Below are 21,462 nucleotides of genomic sequence, written 5' to 3' on the forward strand. Positions count from 1 at the left end.
TTCCACTTACAGCTGGGTGTAGATCTGTGCACATTTATACCCACAACATATATACAAAATGGTAACATTTCCCAGCTAGCCATTTAATTCAAAAGCTCAAAGTCTAGAAATAATTTAAAAATGCAACAAGCGATTAGCTAGGAATTGTTTTTTGAATTAGGACTGGCATTTTCAATCTGGGCAGATTTCCATTGTCAGCCTATTTCAACAATGATTTCACTGAAGTATATTCAAAAGTAGGTTTCTTAAAGGAGACTTTCTGAAAGCTGTTGCCTTTTTCAAATAGGCCCTCTCCCTTTTCTGTCTCCCTCCCTTTGCACAAGAGGCATCATTTCCCATTGAACCACTACAGCTGTTCACATTTGAATCTTGCTTTCTGTGTGGTTGTGGATGGTTGGAGGGTGGAGGGGGGATGTTGCATGTCAAGGAATAATGAGCACAGACACATCAACAGACAACAACAAAGCAGACTGTGACTGGCCGGTGGGAATTAAAGGCCTTCAGTCATTGGCAGCTTAAGCCAAACATTCCCAAATCTATGAAGCAGGGCCCATTGTTGTTCAGTTGTTATTTGCAATGAAGCACAGATCTGATCATGTTTAAAGTGGAGGCACGCAGGGCAGGAGTGCTTGAGCCCAAGCAAAGGACGGAAAAAAATAAGCCTTTGTTGGGTAAAAAAGGCCTGTCTGAGACTTTTATTTGTTCTGTGCAACATATAAGTCAATACAGATAAGTCTTCCTCTGCAGACTTCAGTAAAAAGCCTGGGGGTTCTGGCAGTCTAGATTAAAATGCTTGCACATGCAGAAACCTCTGGGGACAAAGACACACTTCCACTGAATTATACTCTGCTTTAAAAAAATCCCCAAAAGCAAATGATCAGAAATGTAGAAATTAATGGAAGGATTTAAACATGAACTTCTTGTTCAATATCTACTGTTTTTTAGTTAAGGAATTACTTGTGAACAGATAATTGAGATTCATTGCTCTGGCATGAAATATACTAATAATTTTATTCCACCAGAGTTGCTGCACATTTGGAGACACCTTCTTAAGTTGCAGTTTTTGTATGTGTGCATGTAGTTTTGTTCAGTGTCAGCCTGCACTGCACAGCGGCACATTTCTGCAGGGGAGTGCGCACACATATGCACTGTTGGTACAATTGCCGGTGCAGACATTTCTACCTCCTGACATTTTGCAGCCTACATTCCCTGAGGGCCGTGTGCTGAGGGAACTGTCAGAGAAGGGCTATGTGGGAGTGCATGCCACAGCTGCTGGCTGGCTTACTTCTTCCTTCTCGCTGGCTGTAATTTCCACCACGGTCAGGCAGCCAGTTCCGGCCCACGGTTCTGTTGTGTAGAGAGCAGAGACTTTGGAGACCTGGGTGTGGCACGCCAGGTGCAAGAGGTGGGAATGGGAGAAAAGGAGTGATGTGGGAGCAGAGGGTCTGTATGTGTGCACTTGGGCACGTATATGTGTGCTCTGAAGGTCAGGATTACCATGGCAAAGTGGCACAGTCTGGTATAGTCTGAAGAAGCGGCTGCTCAGCTGCAGAAGCCCTCTGGTCCAACAGGATGGGAATGGCTGCCTTGCCTTCTGCCCACACCCTAGGGACATGAGCTGTCCTTCCAAACAGAGCTCCAGGCACTCTCTTGGGGACAGCATGGCAGGCACTGTGTGGTAGCAGTGCCTGGGAGTTGGCCTTTTACTCATTGTTGAAATTATTTTTATTATTTATTTAATGATACATATATTTATATATTTATCAATGGGGTATCTGCAGGGATGTTTTGACACCATCTTCCAGGATGGAGATTATTTGTGAAGACTTCAGTAGAATCCCAGGACTAAACGTCTAAAATTTTTCTCCAAACTTGACTGACTTGGGAAAACCAGGTGAATAGAATAAGAGCTGAATGTTTTAAGTAATAAATGTTCAAACTGCTCTAAGTAAAAAAATGCATTTTACTGCAATTAATTTCTAGAATATTTTTTCCCCAAAGCTATGCCTCCTAACCCTTAAATGGTAAACAACTGGTTTCTTGCTACAGCTCACTGCCATTTCTTCTTTTTATCATCACTAGGTTTCCTAAGATTCACTCATACAGTATTATTTGAAGATTCAGCTTTGTTCTGTGAATGTCATGTTAGGACTTTGTCTATATTCTTTTGCTTATTTCTTTTTACTCTGGGCCTCTCATATTAGTAAGATTTTAAAAAGCCTTTTCTTCTCTGTATGTTTGGCTCACCAAGGCCAAATATATATTCTTCTCTTTTTCATTTCTCAAGAATAAACCTCATCTGCTTTTTTGTTTTTCTGTGTTTTGGCTTGGTACTGAATGACTCAACTGCTCAGTTTTAAAGTTCAAAGTGTAAGTACTTAGGGTTAGTACTGCTTATTTCAATAATGTTGGTGGTGACTATCTTTGGAAAGCAGTAGCATGCTGTCTTAGAAATGACATTAATAATGGGCTTAAACAAATGAATAGGGGGGTCCCCCCACTCTCCTTTTGTATGCCTATGTGTGTCTGATTTGTTAAAAGATGGACAGGGAATTGATTGCAGAGTGTCGTTTCCTTCTAAAGTACTTTTATTTTGTCTACCGTTAGTATTTAAAGATCCTGGAGGTGGACATAAGGAATAAATGGAAGAGAAAAGTAGATATTGTATGGTGGCTACTAAAAGGAAATTCAAAAAGTCTTAGAACCCGAGCACCTGAGCAAACTGCAGTAGTCAAAATATTTATCTCATGTTAAAGAAAGGCAAATCTAGCGTAAGAAATGAATACCATATAGGGTTTTGAAGTTCATATACTAGAAACACTTAAAAGATATCATTTCAGATACTATGTTTGGCATTGTTCTTAAGTATTTATATCTTTGAGTCAAGCTGATAATTAAAAAAAATCTGTTAATGGAGTGTATATTTCATTATGTATCAAAATGGTGTCTATACCTAAGGTAGCATTATCGAAGAGAGATATGTTTATGTAGTAAGTTATTAACATAATGAGTAACAAATAATGTTTCCAGAAGAAAGGAAAACACATTTTCAGAGTGGGTTTTTATCAGAGGAAGACAAAAATACACACCTCTCTCCAGTAGCTTATTTTTACAAAGCCAGCCCAGTGAATTAGAAAAACAAAGCACTTGGATATGAATTTTGGAAAGCCCAGGTACTCTTATTATTCAAAATGCACTTTTACTGAGTTTGAAAAGTTTCTTTTATATTTAAAATAAGGGTTCAAATATGCATATTCAATTTTTATGGTATTTATCTATTTGCAAAGCATATATTAACTAGTAATTGGCTGTTAATTTTATAGACATGGTAGCCAGGGAAGTAAATCAATGACCTATTAAGTATTTTGACAAGCAATTTACATATCTGATGACCTCATATCTCTTTTTCAGCGAGTCAAATGCTATGTAATTGTTCCACTGTGTGTTGTATAAAATGAATCAACACAGTAAGAAAAAGGTTAGAGTTATTAAAATAATAACCTGACTAAAATACTCATTTGAATTTATTCAGAATGTTCATAATGCTTTCAGAGGACATAGCAGAGCTTTTGTGGAGTATCCGCACAACATTATTTATTATCTATGGACTAAATCAATTTTTTGAAGTTGCTTTAAAATTTAAAAGCACCTTTGCTTAATATAAAGCCCTTTAATTTTAACTGACAGATGAATTCTGAAACTTTATTTTGAAAAGAAAATGGGGAAGAATCTGTGTCTTTAGAATTAAAAGAAATGAAAAAAAAAACCAGACATTCTAAAAAAATAGAATAAGAAACCTGATTTTTAGTACTAATGAAATAGCGGGTGACAAAATAGTTGTCTTTTTGATTTTGATCACAAAAAATAAACTGGTAGTGACAGGATATGATGGAGAGATTTGACATCCTGGCAAATCACTGTCATTGATTCAATTATTCTAATTCTGAATAAAAGCTGTATACAGTATGTGTTTATGCTACAGTGGGTTTTTTTAAGTGACTGACATTCATCATATTGGTTAGACAGTTTTAAAAACCTAGTCTTTGTTTTCTACAATGTTGTCAAGAACAAATAAAGTATAATTTGTGGTATATTAAAAGCAAGCTGCTTAAAAATGCTAGTTATAACTGCTTCAAAATATTAAATACATTTGAAAATGTATTTTGGAAATTCAGTTTCTCCCAATGGATGTTAAACACCTTTTAAAAAATCAAGACTCTTAAATATGCAAGTTACTTTTCAACTTTCATTTTTTATCTATTACCTGTGAAAAGCTTTGAGAATATAGAATTATAATTAAAACACCTAGTGTTTCATATGACAACTGGTTCAATATGCTATACCCCCCCAAAGACATGTTTACATGGTTAGAAATTTACACACTCAACCAATGTTCATAATTAACAAAAGGTTTATGTGATGCAATTAAATCTGAGTTAGTTTCATTTTTTCACTTTGTCTCAGACCTATGTTCTGCAAAATCTCTCAACAAGCTTCAGTATATGTTTTTCTCCTGGTATCCTAGCATTAATGTAGCTGTCAGTTTGAATTTCAATCCTGAATGATGCCTGTTGACATAATTTCATAGTACTGACTTCAACTGTTTAGGATTACTAAACTAAAGACCATCCACTTCTTTCTTCTATGTTTCCTATCACTCAAGTTCTTTATATTTAATAACTACTATGGTAGACTAATTATCTCTAGTGGAGTCTAAATCCCAAAATATTATTTTGTCTTTATCAATTTAATAACTGGATACATAAATGCAAATTTATTTTATATATTAGTAAACACATTTTCATTAAAAAAACTTAGCATTTTTGGTGGCAAGTGACTGTTTCTGTAATAAAGAGAAAGTATGTTTTCATATACAATCTTCAATTTCATCATGTTTTGTATGCTACCTGCTGTGACATGCACTTTACCATGACACTAAAAGCCTTAGTACACACACGAATGACCACTGTCAGGCATCTTGAGATTTTGACATTTTTTGGTGTTTATTTAAAAACAAAATTATTTTCTTCTATAGCATGAAGAAAAAATTTAAAAGTATTTCTGCTGTGCTATTTCTGTAAAAAGTTAAAAAATGAGAAATGGCAGCTCCATTTTATAATCATGTGTTTTTCAAGGAGCGGAGGGTCAAATTGTTAAGAAAAATATTTACATAAGCTATTAGCAATCATAATTAGAGTGTCACAGAATTCTGCATGCAGCGACTAAGGAGGAATCCCTAGAAGTCCAGGTGCTTCTTGCCTCCGGCCATCATGCCACAGCCTGGGCCCAGCCGCTTGGCGGATTCTGCCAGATCCATTTTGCTTGAGCGGCTCACTGTGTCTGACAAGTCTGGAGGCAAATGCAGTCGCTATGGCAGAAGATTTCAGGAGAAGAAAAAAAGAAGAAAAAAAATTAATTTTGCTTTGGCTAGCATACTTCAGAATACAATATTATGCTCTGTTGATCAGCATTTAGTCTTGCATATAAAATTCCTGCTAAAACAATTCTTCAGACTGAATTCCAGTATAATCACCTCCTGTTCCTACTGGATTTTACAAATGGCTGTAATGCCATCACAGAAACTGTACCAGGAATCTTAGTGGAACATTTTCAGTGTCCAAACCAAAATGTATTAAGATCTTTTCTCATTAGGTAGAAGTGAACACATGTAAACACATAAATAACAGCAACGTTGGAAATATCGCATAAATAATGGCAGATGTCTTTTTTCTTTTTGTCTTTTTTTATTTTGCCAGAGCTCCAACATGCGATTTTTAAGGTCAAATGTAGCTTTTCAGCAATTATAGATTCCCATGAATACTTGTTTGTCTTTGTCTATTAGTTGACCTGACGATTCTTTTTCAAGGTTATACTTTCTCTAGGAACTTAAAATTTTCACAGAAATATTGACAACATAAAAAAATGATACCAACCGGAGGGTCAATTTTTTCATATGTTCAGGTAAGTCAGCCATAGCATCTATTACGGGTCTTGGTAAGTTTGTTTCTATGCATAATGTTGGGTCATGTTTTCAAAAGTATAGTGTTGCTTTGAACACCCTCCCAACCCCTGCCCATCCCAACAGTTTTTCTGCAGATACAGGCTGATTTAAACTGACCCCAGCAACTGACCACAATTACAGAAGTTACTGTAATTAGGGAGAAACATCCATATTTCAAAATAACATTTTTCTGTTTTCAAAAGAATATTAAATTCATTTAACTCTCCGTGCTCCCAGCTCGCAAAATTTATTTCATAAAAATCCAAACTTAAAGGAACATATCTGTTGTGTGAGACACAAAGTGGTGTGGGAGGCTAAAGATAAGGCAGCATAGGGCTCCCCACTGATGACTACACACAGCCTTCTAGAGGAGAACTGACCTGGAGACAACCTAGCTGAAACCCTTCATTTGGAAAACTCTCTTCAATATGGGGGGGGAGAAAACAGATGAAAAAGGGGAGAACCATATTTTTTTAGTCAAAATATTGTGGTCCACAAGCATATGCTCCAGTTAGTTTCTTTCTTGAATAAAGGCTTTTTATTGTCATGTAAACACAAGCTGTGTGCACATGATCAAAATATTTTAAAACTAAAAATAATTTATGAAAAAATATTCTTCCTTGATTTCAACCTGCCTGTACTTATTTTTAATACAAATATATCTAGGATAAAAGATACTATTATACAAATGCATGATCAATGAAGATGTCAGAAAGGTCAAGGGGGTCAAGAAAAGCTGTAACAGTCATATAGTAATATCCATACAGAACTATTCCTTAGTATCTATGGGACCCAGCCTGTCACTTATTAAGCAATTAAATGTCTATTTCTTGAATGATAAAAAAGCACAAATAAAGACATATTTGTTTCTTTGTTTTAAGCAATTCTTTCATTTCTTTATGCTCTAGTTTGTTCCAGGAAAGATTTCAGGCAGAAACAAAGGCATGAAAGGCTCAGGAATCGGCCAGACACACTGGCTCATTCCTGTAATCCCAGCACTTTGGGAAGCTGAGGCAGGCGGATCACGAGGTCAGGAGATGGAGACCATCCTGGCCATCATGGTGAAATCCCATCTCTACTAAAAATACAAAAATTAGCTGGGTGTGGTGGTGCGTGCCTGTAATCCCAGCTACCAGGGAGGCTGAGGCAGGAGAATTGCTTGAACCAGGGAGTCGGAGGATGCAGTGAACCGAGATCGTGCCACAGCACTCCAGTCTGGCAACAGAGCAAGACTCTGTCAAAAAAAAAAAAAAAAGGCTCAGGAATCCAAAAGGCAGGTATGGTTCTAAAGTTTGGGGTTACAAATGTCTGTGTAGGGTTAATTCTATCAGTGTCCATGTGAGGAAGCAGGAGGGAAATAAACCTTTCATTATATGTCTGACTTTTAATGTTTAAGATCTTGTAGTTATTGCAAATGAGCAAAAGAAAAATGACCAGGATATATACATAATCTGAAGGTTATCTGAAAAAAAAAATTACCATAAAGAAACGTGTATGTATATACTTTTGGTTGGGACCTGACAAATGATGTCAGATGGTGATTAGGCTGTTTGGTAAATCAAGTGGAGTCAACAAATATTTAGAATCCACTTGAAGCAAGGGATTCTGAAAGGTTATGTCAATAGAGTACCTTCCACATTCATTTCCTTACAATACAGTAACATGAATAAGGCAAGCACACAGGTAACCCTCACAGGGAACACTCCAAGTTATGTATACAAGAAAGGCAGACACAAACCAGAAATCACAGTTGGGGAAGGAAAACATGAAAAAGCTTTATGGGGTTGGGATCTGGGCTGGGTCTGAAGTAATGAACTGGATTCTGACATGAAGAATGGAGATTTGCTTAACAGGAGAACCAATATATCTTTATGATTACACGATGCATTTAGTTAATGGGTCATACTGCTCTGATAATCTAAATGAGAAAACTTGCGTGCTTTATTTAGAACAAGCATAATACAGTTTATTTCAGGAGCCTACCTATTTGCTTGTGGACTGGCTCAGCATTTCTCGGCCTCTGCTTTTCTAGGCAATGAATGTGAGCCAGTTGGCCGAAAGCCCTTCAGAGCAAAAGTAGCTAAATGTGACATGTGACATGCTTGGAAATCTTTCAGGTTGAATGGCTTTGAAGTAAAGTCAAATATCATTCGTGTGAGACTTCTGAGCATAAAAATTTAGGGGTAATATGATTAACTGTTTTTAACCAAATGCTACACTGTAAAGCTAGTTGCATATTCATGCCCTTTGAAAAAGCCCAAGGATGGCTCTTGGAAATATGTGAATCTATGTGTGATTTTGCCTGCTTTTGTTGATTATTACTTGAATGAGCTTACTATGCAATCTAAATTCTCAAGCAGTGGGTTTTGTTTTCTTTCTTTCTGAGCCTCCCCCTGTGCGCCACGTCAGTGCGATGTGAAACAGCGAGGAAGAACGAGAGATCAGGTTCCAGGCTTGCCAGGTGTGTCAGGGATTTTTCCTTTGAGGCTTCCAAAGCATTTACACACTTGACATGTAAATGTTCAGATGCTGCTGTATCCCAGATCTGTCTTCTGAAAAAAAATGCTGCAAGATACTCTGCATAGCATGGTGACCTCCTTTAGACTTAAAACTACAGGGCTGTAGGGTATATAAACCTTTAGACATTGAGGTTTCACTGAGTAATGGTTTAAAGAAAAATCAGACTACAAAAAAATCATACTATTCTCAACCTTGAAAACCAAATCAAGGTATTCATATTTCTCATTTTATACCTGGGGTTCTGAAGCAAGAGCCAAAACCAAAACCATATCTTACTTCTTGAGTTGAAATTTCTCCACTTGATTTTGTTTTCTCAGATTCTGGGAGGAAGAGACTGTGTGATGCAGGAGATGGATAGCTGGCTGGCCGGCTGCCTACTTTTTCCATTAATGCCTTGTCTAAAACAATGATTTCTGTGTAGGCAAACGGATCTGGGAAAGGTGTGACAACTTCCACAGTTCCTGCACAGGCCAGGGTGATTTGCTGTAATCCCACTGGATCAGTGCTGCAAGAAGGGAAACAGTGAGGCTAGCAAAACACTCTGGCAGATTATGGAGACTCCTGCCAAAAGGCACCCTTAGGCCCATGGGAAGCCCAGGGTCATAATAAGGCAGCAGCAGCAGAAGTGATTTGCTCTGAGGCTCCAAGAGGTACCGAGGAGAGCTGGACTTTGACATTCTTTCCCCTCTACTTGCCTCTCCGTCTCTTTGTTGGGCTTAGCCACTGTCTATATTTTGTTCCTTCTGAGTCAGCGGCTAAACTGATCCTATAGACACATAAGATTGGAATTCCTGGCTCAACAGTTCCCTTCCTAATTCCTTTTCTCCCAGCCTGCCAGGCCTGTGCTCAGCGCTCACAGTTCCCAGACAGAAGGGGCAAGATAATGAATCTAGATTACACCTGGATTTGAGACAAATTGCAGGTAAATACTCATTAAAACAAGTTTAATCAGTTTATATTTTTCACATTTTGCCAAGACCAAACCATCAGGCACTGTTTGTTTTCTGAAAACAACTGATGTAGTATACTTTAACCCTTAGCAGATGACTAAAGATTTATTTTAAACCTTTTAAAAATTTCTGACATTTCCCGAAAAGTCACAATTTGTATTGCTCAGGATCACAGAAATAAACATTAATATTTCAGAATACTCCTAATAGATTTTTTCGTTTTTCTTTAAAACATTGCCAATTTAAATGAAAACTTGCCAGGCATGGGGTAGCTCACACCTGTAATCCCCACACTCTGGGAGACCAAAGTGGGAGCCTGGGAGTTCAAGACCAGCCTGGACAATAAAATACAGTGAGACCTCATCTCTACAAAAAAACCTTTAAAACTTTAGTAACTGTCTCAAAAAACAAACAAACAAACAAACAAAAACAAAAAACAACAACTTATAAATACCTTAGAACACACAGGTTCTACATTGGTCCCTTAACAGAGGTAGCCAGGACTTGTGGGCACTGGACACAGAGGCAGAGAGTGACAGTTTGATACCTGCCTCCGTCATTCACTCTCCATGTGACCTCAGAAAAGTCAATTCAGCTGGCTAACCCTCAGTGTCCTGATCTATCATGGGGGAATGATTCTTCCCTCATAAGACGCTTGTCAGAATAAAATGAGATGTATAAGTGTTTTGTGAACTATCAAGTTCTACACTAATTTATCTCTTCTTGCTTCAAAAATGGATCTGAGGTGGTTCATAAAAGTACATAGGGTATAACAAGATAAAAACAAGTGAGTTTATTAGGTGAAGGAAATCAATCTACAAATATAATGAACAAATATAAACAATAGCAACAGCACATCAGACTTAGCCACCAAGTCTCAGTCTGCCTGGAATCTGAGTACTTAGTATAACTACTCTCTACTGCGGCTCCTTACAGACATATAAAGGAAAATGCAACTGCAGTCCCTGCATCTGAGATTTTAAAAGTCTAAATATTTTCCCTCATACTGAGTAAGGCAGGAGTGAAAATGGGGTATGTAAGATGCCTGGCTTCTGGGCCAGTGTATATATGCATGGCCGTATTAAGGAGGCAATTTAGGGTCCATTTTATTTTTAAAACCTGTATTTTGCACATGTCTTCACTGCTGGCAAAATAACTAATAAAGGAAATGTCAGAAGATGAAGCTTTCCCACTCGAGTTTTAAAAGCATATCCCCCCTTTATATAATGGGGAGGAAACAAACGCTCAAAAGGCACGCCATCCTATTCCAAACTGCAGGCTTTCAGCTGTGATGCACTCACTGCAGGATGATATACTCATCTCTGCAACCACAGTCTGTATTCTGAACTGCTCCAAGTGGTAGGGAATGAATTAGAGTACAGGCTAAGTAGCTATAATACAGAGACACTCCTACCCTCTTCCAAAAATGGCTTTTAAAAGGTAGTTTATTCCTTTCCCATTTTACAGTCCAGAAGGAAGCAATTCAGAGTGGGAAGGACTGGTCTGCCATTCTCAACAAGGGGTTCCACTTCTGGCTGCAAGGCTGATGCTCTTGCTGGCTCTTAGCTTGTGAGAAGAAAGAGGCCAAGAAGGCAAGACCTGAAAGTTGGACACATCACTTCCACTCATGCCCAGAACAAAGACATGGCCACATCTAGCTGCAAGGGAGGCTGGGAAATGTCTAAAAGTATGTAAAAATGTTTAACAAATTTATTACTATGGAAGGAGGAGTAAATGGATATTGGGAGACAACTAGTGGCATGTCAATTTCCAGAAGGGCCACAGCAAAATGATCACCATCCAGAAGCATTCACTCAGTATGTGAACTATAGCTGACTGCAGGGGCCCCATTCATGGTTTCTGACCAAGAAATGCATACCTGATGACCCCACTAGTCCAGAGGGTGGGAATAAAAGCAATGTGTTCAGAGTCTCCCCTGCTCTATGGATAAACAGAGAATTTCTTCTTCCTTTGTGGAAAGACAGATTTCCTTTCAGGGTCACAAGGAGGAGGATGGAGGGGAGGAGACAGACTATGTTCACCATCATAGTATTGCTATGATATCTTCACAAGATTTCAGAGTGTTGTTTCAGCTTGCAAAAAAAAAAAATCAATGTTATATGCTATTATATAATCATTATATTTTATATTGTTATATTTGTATTACTCCCTAATTATTACATTATTACAATGTAATATTATATTGTAATTATTCTACATCTGGTTAGGATTTGCAATGTGGAGGATGCATCTGCTGAATTTTGCATTATTGTCATATATGAATAGGCCAGTGGAAACAATGCCAGAACCAAATATTTGCTCTTTTTGCATTGGCAAGTATACATTTGGTAGCAGCTGAATATTTCTGGAGCAAATTCTGCTAAACATGATTAGGTTTTAGGTTTAAGTTTTTGTTTAAGGCCCAATTCATGCCCAGGGTTTAAGATTAAAATGATTAATCTTAATTGAATTTTATTGAATGTCATAATCATACTATATCCTTTAAATGGAAAAATATTCATTGGGTTTTTCCTGACTGATCTGAAAATTAGACAAAATTCCAGCGCTGGAACACTGCATATTGGCTGTCCATTGAAAAATGCTCAGGTGTGCAATTACTTTGGCCGTCAATTATAACTGACAGTATTGTCTTGCCTCCAAATTCACCTCTCTGAAAGCAGATTGAGAAGAACTCACTTGTCTAAACAAAAGCGTGATTTGTGAAAAGGCATGTGTCTGTGGCAAAGATTGCCAGTTTACTCCCAAAATCTATTCTCCTTTTCAGAGAGTACAAGAATTTCTAAATATTAGTGAGGCGCATGGCCTTCCAGAACAGAGGTCACAGTTCCTAGCTTCCCTTGCCAATAGAAGAGGCTGAGTGACTAAGTTATGGTCATTTCATCTTGAGCAGAAGTGCTATGGTTAACTTTAGGGTGAGCTCCTTAAAGAGGAGGTACCATCTAGTTATCCTTTCCCTTAAAATTGCTATTAGATCTTGGCAAGAGAGCCCCTGCCCTAGGTCCTGATCCACACCTCCTTTGACCATGCTCCATCCTACGGGGTGAGGAATTACAGGGCTAAAGGAGATGTGCTTCTAGATCCCATACTCTTTTTTTTTTTTTTTTGTGAGATAGGGTCTCACTCTTTTGCTCAGGCTGATGTACACTGGCGCAATCACAGCTCACTGCAGCCTTCCCCTCTCAGGCTGAAGCCACCCTCCCACCTTCTCCTCCCAAACAGCTGGGACCGCAGATGCATGCCACCAAGTCCAAATGATTTTTTTTTTAATTTTTGATTTTTATTTATTTATTTTTTTGAGACGGAGTCTCACTCTGTCATCCAGGCTGGAGTACAATGGTGCGGTCTCAGCTCACTACAACCTCCACCTCCCGGGTTCAAGCAGTTCTCCTGCCTCAGTCTCCCAAGTAGCTGGGACTACAGGCATGGGCTACCACACCCAACTAATTTTTGTATTTTTAGTAGAGACAGGATTTTGCCATCTTGGCCAGGCTGGTCTCGAACTTCTGACCTCATGATCCGCCCACCTCAGCCTCCCAAAGTGCTGGGATTACAGGCGTGAATCATTGCACCCAGCCTTTAAGCTTTTTTGTAGAGATGGGGACACACTATGTTGTCCAGGCTGGTCTCGAACTCCTGGGCTCAAGCAATCTGCCTGCCTTGGCTTCCCAAAGTGCTGAGATTACAGGCGTCAGTTACCACGTCCAGCCTGCCCTTCTTTATAAAACATGCTCTGGGTACTCATAACCTCAGAATTCCCTGTCCAAATGACTACAAAGCCTGCACAGTTCTCTCCCCCAGGTTCATTCCCCAAGGGTCAACTGTGTTGTCTGTCTGTATAACATGGGGCCCAAGGAGTAGCCAGGAGATGGCCATTTGTCGGGGGTACAGTTTGGATGTGCAAGCTGGGCATCCACAAACATGTGTGAATGTGCCCTTGTGTGTGGTTAAGGGGGCAGTGGTGGGAAGAGAAAGGAGACATGCTGTAGGCCAATTCTCCCTGTGTTTCATGTTCTGGAGTGGAGCCCTGATCCTAAGTTTAAACTTGGCTTTTCAGGGAGGTATTGTGTGAAGGAAGGAAGATTGAACATATTTAATAGTTGGTTGGCTTAATAACTTAAAGTATTTAGGCATATAATAATTATGTGATCCTTTATTTGCATTCTTGCTATAGGCTCTTTGAATGTTAGGGATGAATCTAACTTCCCTCTTCCCACTTGCTGAAATGTGGACTTCAGGGTAGGTGCTAACACAGCCATCCTGGACCAGAAAATGGAAGCTATTTGCTGAGGAGGGCATAGCAAAAAGATAGAATGGGTACAGGCTCTCTCGACACCATCTGGCCACCAGAAGAGTACTGGGTCATCTAACTGGGCTTTATGTGAGAGATACATGAACTTCTACATTACTTAAGCCACTTTGTTTTTGGATCTCTGCAATAACAGCAGAGATACAGTTTGGTACCTGACAAGTGAAGCACTGAAGTTCTACCACCTACCTAAATGTATGTTGGCTTAGTGGCTTGAAGATAGGCAGTGAGGTCAAGTATTGCAAAGTAGAAAGCTGGTGAGCCTTGTTATGCTTGTGATAGCTTGGAGGGCAAATTTCCTTCCTCCTAATCAGAGGCTCTATGTGGAACATTAGAGAAATTCAGAACACTAGTGTGTTGGTAGCTTCTTGCCACTTTAAGCAAATTCATTTATAAAAGACAGATGAACTCAGGCTAGAGTTACAGAATCTGCAAGAAGAGATGGAAGGGACTACCTGCAGCCCACAAGCTAAACTGACTAACAATTTGGCAATTGGGGCCCCATGGGGTTGAAAATACCCAACTGTTTCTACACCTGCACTCCAGGACAGACAACCTTTGCAGATGTCTGTGCCCCTAAGCCTTCGTTAAATACCTCTGTTAAGTGGCTGGTCAGAAAATGGGAGCCACCTCAGAGAAAAAAGATTAAGGGTATTGCCTTCCCACTCAAGTCTATTATTTTAGATGGCTTCAAGGCAGCTACTGATAAGACGAAAGAGTGAGATAAGGGTAGAGAGGCCAGAATGTAAGTCTTTTTAAAACATTTATTTTGAGACAGAGTCTCGCTTTGTTGCCCATGCTGGAGTGCAGTGGCCCAATCATGGCTCACTGCAGCCTCAACTTCCTTGGCTCAAGCAATCCTCCCAAAGCCTCCAAGTAGCTGGGACTACAGGCACAAGCTACGAGGTCTGGCTAATTTTTGCACTTTTTGTAAAGATAGGGTTTTGCCATGTTGCCCAGGCTGGCTTGAATTCCTGGGCTCAGCAATCCTCTGGCCTCAGCCTCCTGAACAGCTGGGATTACAGGTGTGAGCCACCATGCCCCACCTAAGACTGAAGTCTTACAATGTAACAGTCATGATGAACAAGGGGAATGGGTGCTCAGCATCCATCAGGAAGTATCTTGTCTTCTGGTGTGTCTTCTTACACATCAGGGGCTATGAAGGTGTGCATTAGGTTTATCCAATTAGATGCATTTGTACTAGATTAAAAAAATGGAACAGAAACAAGAGCTGTCTCACTGCTGCTTTAACTACCGCAACTGGCAAGCACAGCTGTGGAGACCATTTATTTTTGTGTGTTGGGATTCCACTGACTAGTCAACTGCTTCATGGGAGTTGAGAGACAGTTGTGGAAGTTGAGGCCAAACCTCTGCTTCTGTGTCCAGTTGCTTGCTTCATGGGGGTCAAGAAGAAGTTGCGGTGGTGGCAGTGGGATTTACTAACCCCAAGAGTGCAGCCCCATACATGTGTGCCTTCAATTAATACCTCCAGTGGTGGTCTCCCAATTCTTTACCTTGGTACCTGTGCCTGACTATGGTACAAGTAGTTGCTTCCCTTGTGGCCAGTTTGATGGCAATATCCTTCAGCCCTTCCAATTATTTCACTAATTCCCTATTTTCGTCTATAAACTTTCCCTCTGCATAATATAACTAGGTGGTATCTGTTTCTTGCAACTGAATCCTAGAACTATGTAAGACAAGTTCTTTGGCTGTGATTACTTGCATATGGAACCAAAGGGAAGCAAATAGACTGCAAATCTTCTAAGTCCTGAGGAAACTGTATTGCCAAAGAAAACACAAGCCTGGTCAAATGCCTATAATTATTCAGCCTCTACAGTAATCCTAGGCCCCCAAAACTGATCTATCGATAACTGAGTTGTGAAAACTGTGGAGCCCCCAAAGGGCATACTCTCCAATGGTGACCTTCTGTAGCCAGGGCTGATAACGGACAAGGAAAAACTTCCTAGAGGGATACGCAGGATGATGGACAAAGGAGTTTCTTCCAGAGAGAAGTGGGTGCTACAAACTGGGCTAAAGTCTTTGATTGCCAAGGCAGATAATTTTTGCAGTTTCTAGCCAGTAGGATTCCTCACTCATGCCTGGACAGGGAGTAAGTGAATTATGGCAGAGATTGATAATTTTTTTTCCCAATATCTACTCTCCCATTTTACTTTAGTAGCAGAACCCTTGAATATAAAACAATTCTGAATAAAAACTTCATTTTCAAACTTCCCTTGCTGTTAGTTGTGGACCATGTGTTCACGTCTGAAATAATGGGAAAAGAGCAGAAGTGAGGTTGCAACTTCAGTGTATTCCAATGGAATTTGAACTTGGGCAGTCTGGCTTTAGTTTACACTCTGTGTGCCAGAACTTTTCTAAGCACTAGAGACAAAACAGTGTGAACAAGACAGGCAAGACACCTGCTTTCAGAGAACTCCAAAGATTAGGAGGGACAATGCATAGATACTTAGATGACTCGAGGAGAGACTGACAACACATAGGAGGGCAAACAAAAAAAAGAAGATAATTTAGGCCGGGCGCATTGGCTCACGCCTGTAATTCCAGCACTTTGAGAGGTCGAGGCAGGCCTAAGGCCAGGAGTTTGAGACCAGACTGGCCAACATGGTGAAACACAGTCTCTACCAAAAACGCAAAAACTAGCTGGGCATCATGGTGCATGCCTGTAATCCCTGCTACTCAGGAGACTGAAGCATGAGAATCGGAGAACCGCTTGAACCCAGGATGTGGAGGTTGCAGTGAGCTGAGATCCCGCCACTGTACACCAGCCTGGGTGACAGAGCAAGACTTAGTCTAAAAAAAAAAAAAAAAAAAAAAAAAAAAAAGAAAGAAAGAAAATAATTCAGGTGGTGAGAGGTGCTTTTAAAGAAACAAAACATGGTGATATGATGCTGGCTGGGAGTATGACTTCAGTAGGCGAACGCCTTTCTGGAGAGTATCTTTGAGCTAAGACCTAAATTTTTTTTTTTAGAGAGGGAGTCTCGCTCTGTCGCCCAGGCTGGAGTGCAGTGGCACAATCTTGGCTCACTGCAACCTCCGCCTCCTGGGTTCACGCCATGCTCCTGCCTCAGCCTCCTGAGAAGCTGGGACTACAGGCGCCCGCCGCCACCACGCCCGGCTAAATTTTTATATCTTTAGTAGAGACAGGGTTTCCCTGCGTTAGCCAGGATGGTCTCAATCTCCTGACCTTGTGATGTGCCCACCTTGGCCTCCCAAAGTGCTGGGATTACACGCTTGAGCCACCGCGCCCGGCCACTAAGACCTAAATTTTGAGAAGGGATTCATAAGACCTAGAGAAAGAAGTCCCAGGCAAAGGGAATAAAATGGAAAAACCCTGAGGTGGGAATAAGTTTGGCATGCTTGAAAGGCAGAGAAAAAATCAGCTTTTCTGGAGCAGTCAATGAGCAGGGGAGTGGCTATGAGAAGTTTGGTGTGGTACGCAGTGGTCGGATCTTGTAGAGTTTCTAAAGTGCAGTAAGTGACTTGGATTTAATTCTTAAGGGCAAGGGGTAGCAAGGAAGTGATGTGAGCTTATTTCTATGAATACCAGGGCCATCTTACCCACATCCTTACAAAGTCATGCGTGGACATTTGCAATAATAGAAAAAAAAAAATTGTTGCAAACATGCATATTCTACAAGAGACAGAATTTCCCCAAAGGTGGTATATAAATGGCTATTAGATCCTGCTTTCTTCTGATTCTGAAGAAACATTCTAGGTACTAAGTGACTCCCATCTCACCCTCACCCTCCTTCTGTGGGGAGTGGTGGTTCTTAATCTCGTGCCTGCCCAATAGAAGATTCCAGGTACAGGAGTTGAGACTTGTGTGAAATGTCCATGAAGGAGAAACTCTAGCAGTTTCTACTGTTGTGGGGATGGTTTGCTGAGTTTAATTCTTTTAAAATGTGACTTGGAATCTTTTGGCTACACAGCAATAAATACACCACCATCTTTCAATCCCAATGTTCCTTTGTTTCAGACATTTAAGAATTCTCCTCCCTTATTTTATGCATTGAGAAAGAACAAACTAGATTATTCCCGGAAAGCTTAAAATGGTCCTTCCTTCCTTCCTTCCTTCAGTCCTTCCCTCCCCCCCTCCCTCCTTCCTTCCTTTTTTTTTTTTTTGACAGGGTCTCACTCTGTCCTGCCTCAGCCTCCTGAGTACTGAGACTACAGGCATGTGCTAACACACCTATTTTTTGTAGAGATGGGCGTCTTACTATGTTGCCCAGGCTGGTCTCAAACTCCTGGGCTCAAGTAATCCTCTTGCCTTGGCCTCCCAAAGTGTTGAGATTACAGATGTGAGCCACTATGCTTGGCCTGGTTTTACTTTTTATGCAAACTGAAAGCAGTATCTTTTACCTTTAGTTTCTCCTATTTTGTTTTTTTGTAAATTTTATTCCCATTAATGCTCCAACATGAGTAGAACTGAAAAAAGAAATCATTTAGGTAACAGTTGAAATAACACAGCTTGATTTGTTAAACTGTACTTGGATAGTAAAAACACTGTGAAAGATGCCTTCTCCCTGACCAGCCCCCTCTCCTCCAGCAGCATCACGTCTGGGATAAAGGAATGGGATGGATAAGTCACACATGGTCACTATTCCTGTGGTCCTCCGATTGTGCAACAGTGCCTAAATCGGTTACTTGATATCTCCCCAACTGACTCCCTTCTACTCATCTTTCCTTAACTGTGTAGCTGGGTTTCTCACTGGCAACCTTTTTGCTGGTCTCCAACTGCTGCTTAACCCACGGCTCTGGAACACACAATACAGGCAGGAGCATATAAGCTCCAGAGTGTGTAGAATTTGAATGAAGCTTTAGCAAGGCCAAGCTGAGAGATGCTTCAGATCTAGTGCCTGCTGCTGCTATTGCTGTAACTAGAAGGGAACTGGGGTCTTTCTTTGGATAGACTAGTATTTTAACAGGTTCTTCAAGCCTGCCTTGCCTAGGAAGTCCCTTTCCTACCCAAGATAAGTGAGGAGACATTTAAGGAGCAATATTTTGAGTACTACCCCTCAGGTGGCTTAAGAATACTAAGATATTTTAGGAATATACAATGTTTTTAGATCTGAATGTTAAGTTTGAAAAACTCTTTCAGAAACATATTCAAACTACTAATTATATGAGAATTCCTTTTTATCCTCGTTTTTCTTTAAAAGTATATTATATGGAAACTACTCTAGAAGTGGCAAAAGGTAACAATATCTTTGTTTGTCTACTAGAATTCAAACTAATGTTTGCTTCTTACTATAATCTGAAAGCTCCTACTTAGTAACTGTTAGCAGATAAATGTGTGTGCACATTTGAGGTTGATCCAGAGATTTTAAGAACTGCAGCAGATCCACTATCCAATTTAAGGATTGGCAGAGGTCTGACTGATACACAGCTTATGGAATAGAGAAATTCTAAGATGTGAAAAGTCAGGAATCAGAGAATTTTGAAATCAGACAATTCACCAGATTGCTAAGTTACCATGTTAATGTCAGACCCCTAAATATTAATAACTTTCAAATTTGGCAGCTTTCGATGAACACTCCTCTTGGAAATGTGGCAATCATATATATTTGTGTCTAACACATACATGAACGTGTTGATTTCCTTTTGGCTGTACACAAATGAGTCCTCACAGCATAATAGCCAATGTGTTTGCTTGCATAATGCCCCACAGTGTATGCAGAACATTACTCTACAAAGCCCTGAGATGGGGTATGAAGTGCTCGGTGGAAATGGCAATGTAAAACATCCTGGCAGCATTAAATCTCCCAACTACTCTCTAGTTACTTTGAGACCCCCACATTTAAGGGTCTGCTAGTTCCTCGGTATGAAGAAAGAATTTTTAATGGGGCCAAATGTAGGTGTTTACAAGGGGGAATTGTTGTTTTTTATTAGGAGCTGCCTTATGTTCAATAGTTGTATTTACTTTGTCAAGCTAGCCAGAATTAGAAAATCCCCATTGCTAGGCAGCCTAGAGAGTCTGCGAAGTATTTCTGGGCATTCAGAACCGAAGCATGTGCTGCCCAAAGGCAGGTTTCATTACAGTGTGTTATTTAGTCCTCTTTCGTCCCTCCCTACCCCCACACCCCCAGATAGGGCTGCTTCTATAACAGGAAATCTTGGTTACTTTATGCTGAAACATATTTACATGACTGAAACACGACAATTAACACATTTGTAAAGCTTGAGGGATAGGCACACTTTAATGGTTTTTTGAAGCAGGCTGATTTCCTGGAGCTTTTAATCTTATTTTATTTTGTTCTGCATGCATGAACAAGTTCTTCTTTACTATAGGTATTTGACAAAGTCTACCTGGTATGAATGTGAATACAAAGAAAATAACATGAAAATTAATTTTATGTTTTATCTTTGCCAAATTGTTCCTAACTTCTTTCACCAGTTCAATGTATATTGAGGACTATAATATTATTTTTGTCATGTTGTATTAGCTTTTATACAAAGGCATTTAGGTAGTATCTTTTTGGTTTGAGAAAATGAAATGAGGCTTTCTCTCTACCGAGTGTATAAAAGCTTTTCATAATGAATGAAAAGTGTCAATTACAGCAGTGATTTTTCTCACTCTTCATGGACAGATAGAGGTGCACTCTCCTAGGTAGTGTATATTTCACTTGCTTCAAATTTAAATTAACACCCAGGTGATATTAATTAGTATTATTTGATAAATGCTGTTGTGTGTGTTTTGCCTATTTATATATTTAAGTGTAAGTATATAGCATAACAATATTGTCATGAATACTTTAATATCTTTTAATTATGTTGATTAATTGCTAATTAATAGCTTTGGTAAAATTTAGAAAAAAAAAATCTTAAGTATCAGAGCCCTCTGAAATGAAAACTCCCATTTTCCTTTTGATTTCTGAAAGCATGCTAACCCTCAAAACCCCCACTCCAACTCTCACTTAAAAGTTTATGGCAAATTTACAAATTACACTGGCTTCACAGAGTCGCTTGATACATCTATTTCCCCCTTCCACAAACCTCCCTCCTCACCAATTTGAAAAGGAGTTCGGTGAACAGACTGGGCAAAGCGAGAGCCCTCTTTCTACGTGCCTTAGGGTGGTGATGGGGCAGCCAAAGACCAAGTGCTTCAGCTGAGGGATACAGATTAGAGATGAGGACCTAACTCCAAAGAGTAACTCTTTGCTGAAGTGACTTCACAGAGGGAAGTAAGCAGTAATTTAGCTCAGCCTTAGATAGAAAGCTTCTCTATGAATAATGGGAAATAAAGTTAAAGGAAATGATGCAAATAAAGCAAGAAAAAAATACTGATGATCAGAAAAAAGAAAAGTATTTGTGAGTATATAGATAAATGACTATGCCGCTCTTAGGGTCTTTTTTTTTGGTTGTTTGTTTGGCTTAATCAAAATGCATGTTTCTATGGAAATGTTAACAGGAGCTAAGTTTAATTTCCACTTGGATAATTCAGAAGTAATTTCTCATACAGATTATTTTCTATTCTTTAAAAACTAATTTGCTTTTATATGTGGGGCATTTCCCGCCACCACCTAACTACCCTTGAGTTAATATATATATATATTTTTTTTTTTTTTTTTTTTTTACAAGGAGGTCCGAAAGATCCTCAAAATAGAGAAGAGCCAATGACTTCATACACCGAATCGGCTAAATCC

The 21,462-nt window shown here is 39.5% G+C and overlaps 1 protein-coding gene across 6 annotated transcripts in view; it reads right to left on the bottom strand.

The window, feature by feature from the left end:
• Positions 1–4,978: 4,978 nt before the first annotated feature.
• The window catches only part of ELP4 (elongator acetyltransferase complex subunit 4), a 279,587-nt gene continuing 263,103 nt past the window's right edge, over positions 4,979–21,462 (bottom strand). For 2 of the 6 annotated variants that reach the window (XM_002821917.5, XM_054524527.2), the window contains exon 10: positions 4,979–5,368. In XM_002821917.5, coding sequence (XP_002821963.1) covers positions 5,237–5,368 — 132 coding nt within the window. In that variant the 3' untranslated portion in view covers positions 4,979–5,236. Of the gene's footprint in view, positions 7,236–9,005; positions 9,027–21,128 lie in introns of those variants that run through there. The other 4 variants (XM_063728497.1, XM_054524528.2, XM_054524531.1 and 1 more) reach the window with 3 other exon arrangements.

Source organism: Pongo abelii, chromosome 9, assembly GCF_028885655.2.
Source record: "Pongo abelii isolate AG06213 chromosome 9, NHGRI_mPonAbe1-v2.0_pri, whole genome shotgun sequence".
NCBI classification, from domain to species: domain Eukaryota; kingdom Metazoa; phylum Chordata; class Mammalia; order Primates; family Hominidae; genus Pongo; species Pongo abelii.